Genomic DNA, 12,959 nt, shown 5'->3' on the forward strand with positions numbered 1-12,959 from the left:
GCTCCCGGAGGCCAATACCATCGAATTGCATCCACAGTACCCCAAATTCGACCCAGCAAGACCGATTTCAGCGCTAATCCCCTCGTCGGCGTGGAGTAAAGAAATCGATTGTAAGAGCCCTTTAAGTCGAAAAAAAGGGCTTCGTCGTGTGGACAGCTGCAGGGTTAAATTGAGGTAACGCTGCTAAATTTGACCTAGATTCATAGTGTAGACCAGGCCTTAGGGTTGCCAGGTGTCCGGTTTTTGACCAGAACACCTGGTCGAAAAGGGACCCTGGTGGCCGCTAACGGGCACATTCAAAGTCTGGTCAGAGGTACAGAGGGGCTAAGGCAGGCTCCTTGGATCTGCGCAGTACCCAGAAGCGGCGACATGTCCCTAGGTGTAGGAGCGGCCAGGGGGTTCCTGGTGCTGCCCCCGCCCTGAGAGCCAGCTCCACAGCTTGCCAGCTCCCATTGATCGGGAACCACAGCCAATGGGAGCTGCGGGGGCGCCGCCTGTGGGCAAGGGCAGGGCGCAGAGCCTCCCTGACAGCCCCTGGGCCTAGGAGCCAGAGGACGTAGCCACTTCCAGGAGCCACCTCAGGTAAGTGCCACCTGGAGCCCGCCCTGCACCACAAACCCCCTCTCGCACTCCAACTCCCTCCTGGAGCCTGCATCACAACTGCCTACCTGAGCCCCCTCCCACACCCAAACTCCCTCCCAGAGCCCGCAACCCCTCATGCACCCCAACCACCTGCCCCAGCCCGGAACCCCCTCCTGCACTTTGAACCCCTCATCTCTGGCCCCACACCAGAGCCAGCACCCCTGCCCCAGCTCTGAGCCCCCTCCTTCACCCTAAATGTCTCATCCCCCTCCCCACCGCAGAGCCCGCACCCCCAGCCAGAGCCCTCACGCCCCCGCCATCCCAATCTCCTGCTCCAGCCCAGAGCTCCCTCCTATACCCTGATCCTCTCATTTCTGGTCCTACCCCAGAGCCTGCACCCCCAGCTGGAGCCCTCGTCTCCTCCCGTTCCTCTGCCCCAGCCCCGTGAAAATGAGCAAGTGAGTGAAGGTAGGGGAAAGTGAGTGACAGAGGGATGGGGCGAGCAGGGGGAGGGACCTTGGAGACGGGACAGGAGCTCAGGGCAGGGCTTGGGGCAATGGTGTTTGGTTTTCTGCAAACAGAAAGTTGGCAACCCTACTGAGAGTGCTCCATCCAGAGAGGGGGAGCAGTGGTTGTGGCCATGGCAGAGGGGAGAGCCACCCACCAGGCTGCTGCAATGAGAAGCCAGGAAGAGGGCTAGAAGAGATCAGAACCATGGGTAGACCCCTGCATGGATACAAAATGTGTATCTGCATCCGATCTGCAAGCACAGTCCACAGATGGGTTTGCAGGGCTCTAACTAGGGATACTCTCCCTAGAAGCCCCTTGAGGCTGAAGGGCTCCTCTCTTGCCCTAAATGTTGCAACCACACTCAGCAGGGATTGGAAGCAGCTGGTCTGGGGATCCACCCACTAATTCGCATCCCTCCTAGGCTTGTCCCATTGCACTGCCCGTAGCTTGCACGATGTCTCAGGAAGCGGAAGGCGACTGAGTAGCAGAGGATCTTGGGAGTTGTAGTCTTTTGTACGAGACTGACCCATAGGCGCCCCACTCCTTAGCCCAAGCTGGGAACTACAACCTGCGCGAGGTCGTTGTTCCCCCGCTAAAATGGCAGCTCCCTTGGTGCTGGGGATTCTGGTGGCCGTCACGGTCCGTGCCGTGCTGTATCGCTCCAGCCTGGCCGGGTTCATCTCCGAGCGGGTCGAGGTGGCGTCCCCTTTAAACGCCTGGAAGCGAGGTGAGACCTGCGGGGCAGCAGCCCCCTTCCTCCCTCCGGCGGAGCACCGCCCCCCTCCTCCCCCCTGCCCCGGGGGAGCACCGCCCCTCCCCCCTCCTCCCCCCGGCCCCGGGGGCGCCCCGCCCCCCCCGCCCCCCTCCTCTCCCCAGCCCCGGGGGAGCACCGCCCCGCGCGCCCCCCCCCGGCCCCGGGGGAGCCCCGCACCCCTCCTCCCCCCGGCCCCGAGGGAGCAGCCCCCCAGCACCCGGCACAGCCTTCCCCCGCCCCGGGCTGGATGAATGGGCTGTGAGAGGTTGCCCCGGCCGGAGGCGAGCCCTGCACAGCCGTGAGCCTCCCTGACAGGAGTGTCAGTTAACACGCGGTCCTGAGCGTGCAGCGCTTTGCAGACAAGCAGCGTGACAGGCCCCTGCCAGCAGGACTTCCTGGGCTGGGGGCGTTGGGGCTAAGCTGCGAGGGGCTAGAGCCCCGCAAGATGCGGCTCTCTCGAGCTGGAAACCGGTGCCTGTGTTTGTCGCTGGGTGCAAACCCTTGGCGTGGGAGTAGAGACGGGATCAAAGTACCCCCTGTAGGCAGGAGGCCGAGGCTCTTTGCAGAAGCCCTTGGACTGGAGCTGGCAGTCGCGGGGGTGGGGGGAGACAAGAAATCTCAGAGTAATTTCCTTGTTTCTGGTTCTTCTTATAAAACCCGATTCAGTGGCCAAAAGAGGCTTGATGCCGTCTCTTCTTTTCTGGTCTGGAACAGCTTGTGAGCCCCACCCCAGAATAGGTCCGTGTTTAGAGAGCTCTCCTGGAGGTGGGAGACCCTGTTCAAGTCTTTTCTCCCTCTTTGGCTACAGGGAGGGGAGGCAAATTGAACCTGGGTCTCCCACATCCCACTAGGCTTAAAGTGATAAAGTGGGCAGCACCACCACCTCTTGCTATCTTGTGTGGTGCATGATAGGTGCCTAACTCAGGGAAAGCCTATATTACAAAATTAAGTTGATTTAAGTTACATTGAGATATGGTCGCCCTGGGCTGACAGCCGGAGCCTGGGTGATGTAAACAATACAGTGTCTACGCTGATGCTGCATCGACCTCACTACATTGCCAAAGCACTATGCCTCTTGCGGAGGTGGAGTTATTAGGTTGGTGTAGTGGGTGACTTACATCAGTGGGAGCAACATTGTAGTGTAGACGCTTACAGAGTTGTTGACCTAACTCTAGAGTGTAGGCCAGGGCTTGTTCTCAGAAGAAACGGCTTAGACACCTAAGCCGCCTGACTCCAGGAGAGCGGTTCCTAGTTGTGGATCACTAGCAGAAAGAGGTAGCTAACTCTGGCTGAGAGAGGAGAGTTTTAGTATATGCCCCTCTTCTTGTCCTCTTCCATTGGCTAGCCAAGGCAGGAAGCCACAAAGCGTGCTGGCTTTTATGGATTGCATTCTATAGGTGCCTGTCTCTTCCCATTCGGAGCCTAGGTGCCTAACTCAGGCTTTGTGGATCCCACTGTTGTTCCAGTGGTTTTCTAGGTGCCTGAAAGTTAGGCGCCACAACTCTCAGCATTGCAACACTTAAGTCCCTTTGTGGATCTGAGCCCATATTCTTCAAGATTTTACAACTAGTAGATTTCATCCTCTCACACCTATTTTTTATTCATATATTGGAAGAGTAAAACAAGCTTTCCTAGCTGGCTTTTTAACATTGAATGAAATAACCTTTGAACTAAACGAGTTGAATGATCTGAAATGAAGAAAATAGTCTCTGTACCTGTGGAAGAGACCAGTGCTGTCCAAAGCTGGTTTAGCACTTCACCAAACTGATTCCAGGTGCTTGGCCAGTGACTTCCACCAGTTCAGTGGTTTGACTTTCTTTAAAGCATCAGCAGCAATCATGTACAGCTTAATATTATTTTTCTTTAATTTTAAGAGTACAGTAAGTTTAGGCCTTAACAAGTTGTCTTAACTTCATATTTAATTTTAAATTGCTTTATTTTTCAAAGCAAAAATATATTTACTTTTATATAAAAAAGTCAGTTTTTTAATTACTAATTTTTTTTTTCATCCACCATGTCCTGGGCCCAGCCTGGAGGTCATTGAGAGCACAGGAGAGACCGTCTCAATTCCAGTGTCCATGTTGCAGCATCCCTTCCAACAAGGAAGGTTGTGCTAAGCTCCATGCTGGAGCATGCTCAGTGCAGATGGAATCTTTGAGAAATTTAACTGTGAAGCTCTAGCAAGTCCTTACTGAACATGTGTGATCTATTATCTTTCAAAGGCTTATAACTTGGCCAAATTTTCACTGGTTCAACAAAAGACACATCCCTGCCACTAAGGCTCTACTGCTAAATTTCAAGACCGTGCACTAAAGCATGGGGATAAGAACAGCCACACTGAGTCAGACCAGTGATCCATCTAGCCCAGTATCCTGTCTTCTAACAGTGGCCAGTGCCAGATGCTTTAGAGGGAATGAACAGAATAGGGCCATTTTGAGTGATTCTGTCCCCTCTCATCCAGTCCCAGCTTCTGCAAGTTGGAGGTTTAGGGACACCCGGAAAATGGGATTTCATCCTTGATTATCTTTGCTAATAGCCATTGATAAGAACACAGAGTTTCTCAAAGAAAAGGTCACCAGAATTTTTTAATGTGGGCAAAACTACATATTTTTTTCAGAAGCCCCACTCTTGGAAACAGCTGAACCATTTTAGCTGAAATTTCCTTAAAACATTCAGCCTGAGGTATGCACCCATTAAGGAAAATTTCAGCCTGAATGCTTGAAGTTTGGCCGAGTTGTAAGCAACTGGAAACAGGGTCTTATAATTGGAAGTGGTGGGCAGTCTTAAAAATAGGCAGTGCTACCAGCCCCACCTATAATAATTATTAATATAATTTTTTTGTATTGTGTGCATCTGGTTCAGGACTGTAAAAGTGACCTTCAAGGCTGTCCCATGTCTCTCTAACCAAACACAGTAGTTCCATTCAAAAATGTAGTTTCCCTTCAAGATGTGCAACTTACTAATGGCTTGATGCCTGCTTAGGGAATGGAAGCTTTTATCAGCATGGACTAGGTATTAGTTTTGTGGGTGTGGCTGTTATTTCAGAAGAAATGTAATGTGAGAAAATCAGAGACAGTAGCATGCCTTATCAATCAGACACATGAGAATTCTGTGTACAGTTAATTGAAAAACATCCCAACTGTAATATTTTTAACTACCTGAAACAAATCATTACATCATAGCAGGTGGTGTCAGTTTTGACAAATTTGCGTGGTAGAAATAAACCAGAAAACACCTAATTCTAGTTGCTCTGTCAGTTTTGTATGATCTGTTCAGACAGAGATTCATTTTGAAATTCTTATGATCACAGATATTTTAAAAGCTATAATTCTGCCATTTGTGAGATTTGCTATGTCTCCAGTCCACAGAATCCTAATGTGGATATCTTGTGTGTTTCAGTTGTTGAAGGGCTAGCTTTGCTGGATTTGGGTGTCTCACCCTATTCTGGAGATGTCTTCCATGAAGTAAGTGAACGTGTTTCATTTTTCTAGGATAATAATTCATATTATTTTATCTTATATACTTACACAGTGCCTTTAAATGTCCGGCTATGTGTGCGTGTACTACTGTGTGAATTTCAAAAAATAAATAACTTGATTTATAAACTTCAGAATCGTGTAGTTGACTGTGTAACAAATATATGCATTGAGTAGCCCTGCTACAAAGTACCGTTCATGACAGCACAGCTGGCTGCTGCAAAATTGATTGACATTGTAACTGGTGATTATTACTGCATATGCAAAATTAAGACCAGGGGACTTCATTAGCTGCAAATATTCTGTTCACATGCAAATTTTCCTAGTAGAAAAGAGATCATAGAAATGCAGATATCGGTGTTATTGGCAGTCTGAACAGAATTGTTCTGGACAGAATTATTTTCATTTTCTAAACTTAATGCACTAGTGTATCAAGATAAGAAACAAACATCAGGTTATGACTCAATTCACAGGCGTCGTCAACATATCGGTGTTGGGTTATCCGTGATCATGCATGTGCTGTGTGTCATCCAGGCTAGCACTAGTAACACTGGTACGGTTATTGGGTGGTGTGCTCCTGCATGTCCCTCCTACGTTTTGCAGTAATATCAGTGCCACCTTTGACATCCTGGTGCTCTTCCTGCTCCTCCATGTGAGGGCCTTTATCCTTCAAGCACTTATGCATCTGAGAAAATTTGTGCACATGGGTAGTTATATGTGGACATTGCAGCTGGGAGATATGATTCCTAGCATGGGCAGACAGACTCACGCTAGCTCAGCTCGAGCTAACATGCTAAAAATAGCATTGTAGATGTTGTGGCATGGGCAGCGGCTTGAGCTAGCTGCTTGAACTTGGACCAGTGGATTGGGTGGGCTTGGATGTGGGCGGCTAGTCTGAGCTGCCACCTACGCAACAACATCCACGCTGCTATTTTTAGCATGCTAGCTCAGGGTGAGCTAGCGCAAGTCTGTCTACCCATGCTGGGAATCACACATCCCAGCTGCAGTGTAGATACACCAGCAAAGCTCATATGCATAAAAGTATAAATGCTTGCAAGATCAAGGCTATGGTCAGCTGGAGGAGAAGGGTTCAGAAATAAACCTGTGGTGCCAGCATCAATGTAGTGACACCCTATAAACTGATTAATTCATTGCCTTCTTGGGGCAAACATTTTCTTTCCTTTTTAATGGCCTGATTTTGTGAATGCTACTGAGTATAGCTCTTAATGTTGTGAATAGTCTCAGTTAAGTAATTCCTACTTCTTGTTTGCAGGATTGGGGCCTGAGTTTGTAGGGGATTGATAAAATTTGACTGTGTCTTTCTCTTTCACTCTCTCTTAGACCCCGTTAATAATATACTTGTTTCATTTCCTGATTGAATATTCTGAATTGGTGTTCATGGTAAGTGTTGCTTCAATCTTCTTTTTTAAAAAAACAAAATAACCTGTTCCAGGAATGCCCTTCTTTTTAAAAGCAAAAATATATTTAATTTTTTAAAATTATTGATTTTTATCCACCAAATCCTAAGCCCAGCTGAGGGATCATTGAGGTCAGTGAAGTGTTGAGAGTGCGCAGTTCCCACAGCTTCCATTCACGTCAGTGAGAATTAAGGGCAATCAGCAGCTTTGTAGATTAGGCCCCTAATGAGCCCAAGAGCTATTTAGAAAGAAAGACATGTCTATACATAAGCATGCTCAGTTTGCACCTCCCTCTCCCTCCAAATACTAATCTTCATTAGAACTTCCTGCCTGGATAAATGTCATCAAGGGGAAAAACAGGGACTTGACACAAACCCCTAACGCTGATCTGAAAAGGTAGGGGAGGGAGAGTTTTGTGCCCTATAGCAGTGGTTTTCAACATTTTTTCATTTGCAGATCCCTAAAAAATTTCAAATGGAGGTTTGGACCCCTTTAGAAATTTTAGATATGGTCTGCAGACTCCCAGGTTGAAAACCACCGTCCTAAATAAATAGGGTACAAACTCTGGTTTTCCACTGCAAGTGACTTTTAGTGACGTATGTAGAGATTATACTTTCAAATTGTGGGCTTCTTATAGAAGTCAATGGCAATGCTCTGGGGAGTTTAGTGGGAGCAGGAGCAGGTTCTGTCTGAGCACATTAGAGTTAAAAACACTCATGTGTGACTGTAAATTATTTTGTCTATTCCGTAATACAAATAAACAAAAATCACCCAGCTAATTGCATCTATTCTCTGCAGCTCTGATGACAAAGGCAATCTAGCACCTCTCACAAGGGCTAAAAATTGATTATAACACATGTATGGCAACCATTTCAAATTATTTGCTATGAGCCCTAGACAATTGATACTGTTATCTGGTGAGCAGTGGGTCAATTCAGGAGGCTGCTCTTCTGGTTCATTGGTGAACGTGTTCTTAGCCACATGTGCAGTGTCTAACATGCTGTCTCTGCTGTGGCTAGATCAGTGGTTCTGTAACTCTCTTATCTTTTGGGCCACTTGATGAGAGACCTCCTATTTTGTGAACAATTTCTCCTCTTCCAGTCCCCCACTTCTTGCTTCTCAAAATATTCACTTCTCTGTACCCACCAGGAAGGGCTTAAAGAAACACTGCTACTCCATTGGCCATAGCTTAAGACCCGCAGGGCTAGAATCTGCAAAGATGTTTCCACCTCACACCCTGAACTATTACCAACAGGAACTATGGTGAATGTCCAATTCAGAGTATTGGTGCAATATGGCATGTGGTGGTTGCATTTGCTACTGTTTTCCTTGTTTGAGTGACCAGTCAGTCTTTGCTTGCTTTCCTTTCTCTAGATAACTGATGTGCTAACTGCTGTTGCCCTCTACTTGGCCGTCCAGGACTTCAACAAAGTTGTGGTAAGCAGACTTGCAGAATCTGCCGATCCTTGTTCTCTCAACCAGTGCAAGTGTATTTCATTAAATGAAAATGTGAAGCAAGTCCAGGTCTACTCAGACAATGCGCTTATCAATATCTACTGATTAGCAATAGTTACGAAATCAGCAAAAAGGTCAGCAAACATGGATGCAGAATGTGGAGGAGTCACCATGGACCCTGTTAACTTCTGCTGTTACATGTGTTTCACGGGGGTGGCTTCTAAGCATGATGTAGGTATTGTGGTGTTACTCAAGTTAATGTAATGGCTGTGCACTCACGGTTTTAATGATTATCTCTCACATGCATACCTCCTTTCACCTGAAAGGATCTTCAAGCATTTGAGAAACTGATATTGAAAGTATACCTTGGGATCAGGTCAACCATAAGTGAAATGCAGCCACTTCTGGGGTGAAACATGGCAGCTGGTTGATCATACACAGTGATGGGATGCAACAGTTTAAGACAGGAATTGAGGACTCCTTTTCAGTTGTAGTGAGAATTTTAGGTGTGCAAAACTAATTATTGCTGTAGGGATTTGGCAGGACAGTGGAGCTCTCAGTCTTAGGCCTGTTCCCACTACAGCTTTTAACCAGTTACTCACATGGTTGGCTTTGTCTCCACACGCAGCATGGTTAATTTACAGACCATAAAGTACCTAACAGTAACTAGAAGGTTTATTAGCTGTAAAGAAGGTTGTAGTTTGAGTTCACATAATCCAGAATGGTGGAGGACCGATAATTCTGCTGCACTGGGCAAGAAATCTGACACCGAAGTGATTTAATCCCTATCATTCCCTTCAAAATATTAATAAATGGAATTTGAAGCTAGTGGCTCTCCCTGAGGAAGGTGTGCTTTCTTTCATAAATAACTTAATTGAGGCAATCTTTGCAAATAGGAGACACTGTGTCTGTAATGGCAGCACAGTGTTCCCTAGTATCATGCTGGGACATTGATTCATTACCAATTTAAAGGAAGGGTACTACCATTTTCTGCAACACCTATGTGTTCATTGGAGGTCTCTCATCTAAGCAGGGACCTGGCCTAACCTTGCTTAGCTTGGGAGAGCTGAAGAAATAATAGCACAAGGTGATATGGCTCCTGGTGTCTAAAAATCCTCACCAGTACAGCAGTTCTTCAGATTCTCTGTGGGAAGTTTCAGTAGATTTACAGATCACCTTCTTCACTTCTCTGGAGAACATATATTTTTAGTGGGGGAGATATGAAACATAGTTTGGGTGCCCAGAGGAGATCTCTGACAGATGCTCTGAAGCAACGGGCATACACAGAGATGTACAATCCTGAGTATAGCATATTGAATGGCTTTGTTTGTGTAGAACTTAGATGTTACATTGGGGGTTTTGTAAAGTTCACCGTTCTTTGGTGACAATGCAGGCTTTAGAGAGTGCACAAAAGCTGCCATGTTGCATTTGAAAACACACTGGGCATTCAAAATGTACATCGAAATGACTCTTAATAACTGATTCAATAACTCCCTTGTTGCATATGCAAATCGAGCAAATATCACTATTGCTGTTACTTAGGGCAACAAGATAAACTAAACTGGAAGCTATTTTGGAACTATGAGCTGAAAAAGCATTAGGAAATTGTCCAGGAAGTGTGAACACTTCGTTTTTATTTGAGCTCCTATATCTCCCCAGTGCCTCTTCTGATTTCCCTGACTTGACAGAAAAATCCAAGTCTGGCATTCAGTCATGTCTCTGCAACTTCAAGCAGAATGGTTTGGGTCAGGCAAAGTCAGTAGGGAGGGGAGTCAAAATTGGGCTTGTTAAGCATACCTTTGTCCTAAGTATCAGGTGACTAGCATCTCTACATAGACATCATGGTGGTGGACATGGTTGAAGACCCTAGATAGATACAGTGTATTTCCATGTCTGATAGCTTTCGGTCATTCTCTCTTGTTCAGTTTAAAAAACAGAAACTTCTAATAGAACTGGATCGGTATGCATCAGATGTGGCTGAACTCATCCGGACCCCGATGGAAATGCACTACATCCCCCTCAAGGTAGCACTGTTGTAAGTATTGCTTCTTGTAAGCAGATGCAAGAAACTTAGATTCCAAATCATCCCATGTTTTAATTTTTCTATTTAGGGGTTTCAGCATTTTAGTTAAGTATTCTCTTTAGTTGCTTTCTCTTTCTAGGTACACAGAAAAAATGTGCCAAGCACTGTATCTCCATAGTCAAGCAACAGACAGCTAATGCTTCTCCAAATTTGTTTCACATAGTAAAATAAATTTTTTCAACCCCTTTCTATTGGGGTTGACAATGTACAGTCTCTAATATGGAGAGATTGTAGTGTCTCTGTTGTTTAGGTTTCTGTTAAAAGCCCAATTTTTCCCATCTTCTAACTTCTTCAAAACTAAACCAGTGCATCCAAAATGTCTGTTGTGTTCCCCTTCCAGAAGAGAGCGCTTTTTTTTTTTTTGGTGAAAGTTTAGGGGTAATTGGGCAAGGTATTCCCAGGGCATGACTGTTTGTTTGAAAACCCAGAAATTATTTTTAAGGGTCTGGGGTACTCGGTTTTCACCTAGTCATCTTTAATAACATTCCTCTGAGACATTATAAAAAACCCCATTATTCAGACCACATGCTTAACTTTTTGGAGTAAGTAAAGCTCTAATTAAAACACAGTATAGGAGGCAGGTACTTAAAATGAAAAGAAACAAATCTATCTGTCTTGATCTGAATAAATCAGATAAACCTGGAGTCTGGAATTAATCAAAAGGGATCTGCCTCTTGGCTTTCCCTTACCATTGATGTCCTTTGATCAGAAGAAGGTTTTTCATAAAAGAAACATTAATGATTCTTTCCTGTCCTGATATGAATTGTGTAGGTCAGTAAACCACCAACTCCCCCAGGGTGAGAAAGCTGAAACTTTCCTCTTTTTTTTCTTAACAAGGCCTATGAAAAGGCCAACCTTGGACTGTGAGAACCCAGTAGTATGATAAATATTCATAGGAGAGAACAGCTGGCAAATCATAATCCCCTCTCCTGTCTCCAAGGACTGACTTGTTACAATGGATTTTGGTTGATCTGCTGTCTTGTTTATTGAATCAATAAACTATCAGAGCGTTTCTTTGCTCCTTGGAGCCCAGATAAATTAGACTGCTGCATCATTCATTTCAAATTTTCAGAGAGGAGCTGGTATCTTTAAAATATGGTTGCATTCTGAAGAGTGACTCTCAAAGAGCATTGTGGGGTTCTGTGTTTGCTATCTCTCGGTGATTACAGCTCAGATGTGCTCAGTTTACAAGTAAAAATTTTAAACTGCTAGCCCTGCAGAGTTACCCTGGGATCTGAGCATCAGCCTGGGTTCTCTGCTTCTCGCACATCCCACCTGCAATAAAGGTTTGTCAGATCAAATTAGGCCCTGCTGGGCACCTGTGCAGTCACATTGCCTTCAGTGGGGTTGCACAGGTGTAACAGACTTGGACATAGGAAACAGTTCTGTTTATGCACAAGAAGGAATAGAATCCATCTTGCTGTCTGTTTAGCCGTGTTGGCTCCTCAGGGCTAACAGGAGTAAAAAATGCAGCAGGAACTTATTTCAATCACTAAAGTCAGCATATGTGACTTCGAATACAAAGGGGGAGCAGACCAGCTGAGTAACAAGGGCCATTTTTATTTGATCACGTTTCAGAACAGAATTGCATTTTAAATGGGCTCTTTTCCTTCTTCCATCTCCTACTTCCCGCTCTGCTCTCCCACAATCACCCCATCCTTCGCCATGACATGAAGTCCTGTTTACATACAAGTGCAGCAACAGATTTTGCACCATTTGAAAGGCATCAATTCAGCTGCATCCCTTTGAGGTTGAGAGGAAACCATACAATGTAAACGTTTTAAATAATCAAAAAGAAACAGCACATCATTTCCATTTTCCTTTGATATTTCTCCCTTTGCTTTGGTATTTTTCTTTTTTTTTTTTGTTTTGTTTTTTTGTTTAATGGCATGAGTGTAATTGAGTTTTTATTCTTTTTCAGTTATCTCTTAAATCCGTACACAGTGATGTCTTGTGTTGCAAAGTCCACCTGTGCCATCAACAATACTGTCATTGCATTCTTCATTTTGGCTACAATAAAAGGTAATGCACTGGGACAATCTTGCCCCGGCTCACATCTTTCTATAAATATTTGAACTGTGAGCTATTGGAAATGCAGTTAATACTAGACACATCACAGACTGGGTCAAGGCAATGTCAAAGGTCTGCTTTGAATCACTGAAGCAAAAGGCAAATACATAGTTAAGTATAAGGTCTGTCATCCCAATATGTGTAAAAAGTCTCTGGTCTCGTGAGGTGTGTCTACGTTACACGCTCAGCTCAGGTTCGGACTCACGTTTGAGCTGAAGCCATCCTTCCATCCACACAGACACACACAGTCTGACTCGGGTCAGCAAGGACTTGGGACCCTGGGTCCTAACACCCTGGTAGGTGTGGGAGGGTCAGAGCCCGAGTCCTGCAGTGACTCGAGTCCATCCCCTATCATTTTGCAGTGTGGACACAGCTCAAGCCACAGTCTCCAGTCAAAAGGTCTGCATGGTGCACTGTGGACCCATTGGAACAGCTATTAGATTCAAGTCCAGCAATTGCAGTTATTTACAATCAGTGTGGCCGCTCAAGCACAGCCTGGGAAATGAGTCCACAAGCCTGGATCTCAGTGACACAAGTTTACAATGCAATGAAGACATTCCCTAAATATTGATTGATTCTTATGACTGGTGCCCTCTCTTGGACAACTTTGA

At 45.5% G+C, this 12,959-nt stretch overlaps 1 protein-coding gene across 3 annotated transcripts in view; it reads left to right on the forward strand.

Annotated features, from left to right (window-relative positions):
• Window positions 1-1,466: 1,466 nt before the first annotated feature.
• The window catches only part of PIGU (phosphatidylinositol glycan anchor biosynthesis class U), a 42,591-nt gene continuing 31,098 nt past the window's right edge, over window positions 1,467-12,959 (forward strand). Inside the window, exons 1-6 of one of the 3 annotated variants that reach the window (XM_007057158.4) lie at window positions 1,467-1,819; window positions 5,246-5,310; window positions 6,664-6,723; window positions 8,115-8,177; window positions 10,121-10,230; window positions 12,200-12,300. In XM_007057158.4, the coding sequence (XP_007057220.1) occupies window positions 1,690-1,819; window positions 5,246-5,310; window positions 6,664-6,723; window positions 8,115-8,177; window positions 10,121-10,230; window positions 12,200-12,300 (529 nt within the window). In that variant the 5' untranslated portion in view covers window positions 1,467-1,689. Of the gene's footprint in view, window positions 1,820-3,596; window positions 3,621-5,245; window positions 5,311-6,663; window positions 6,724-8,114; window positions 8,178-10,120; window positions 10,231-12,199; window positions 12,301-12,959 lie in introns of those variants that run through there. The other 2 variants (XM_037915914.2, XM_037915915.2) reach the window with 2 other exon arrangements.

The sequence above is a fragment of the Chelonia mydas genome, chromosome 13 (genome assembly GCF_015237465.2).
Source record: "Chelonia mydas isolate rCheMyd1 chromosome 13, rCheMyd1.pri.v2, whole genome shotgun sequence".
Lineage (NCBI taxonomy): Eukaryota > Metazoa > Chordata > Testudines > Cheloniidae > Chelonia > Chelonia mydas.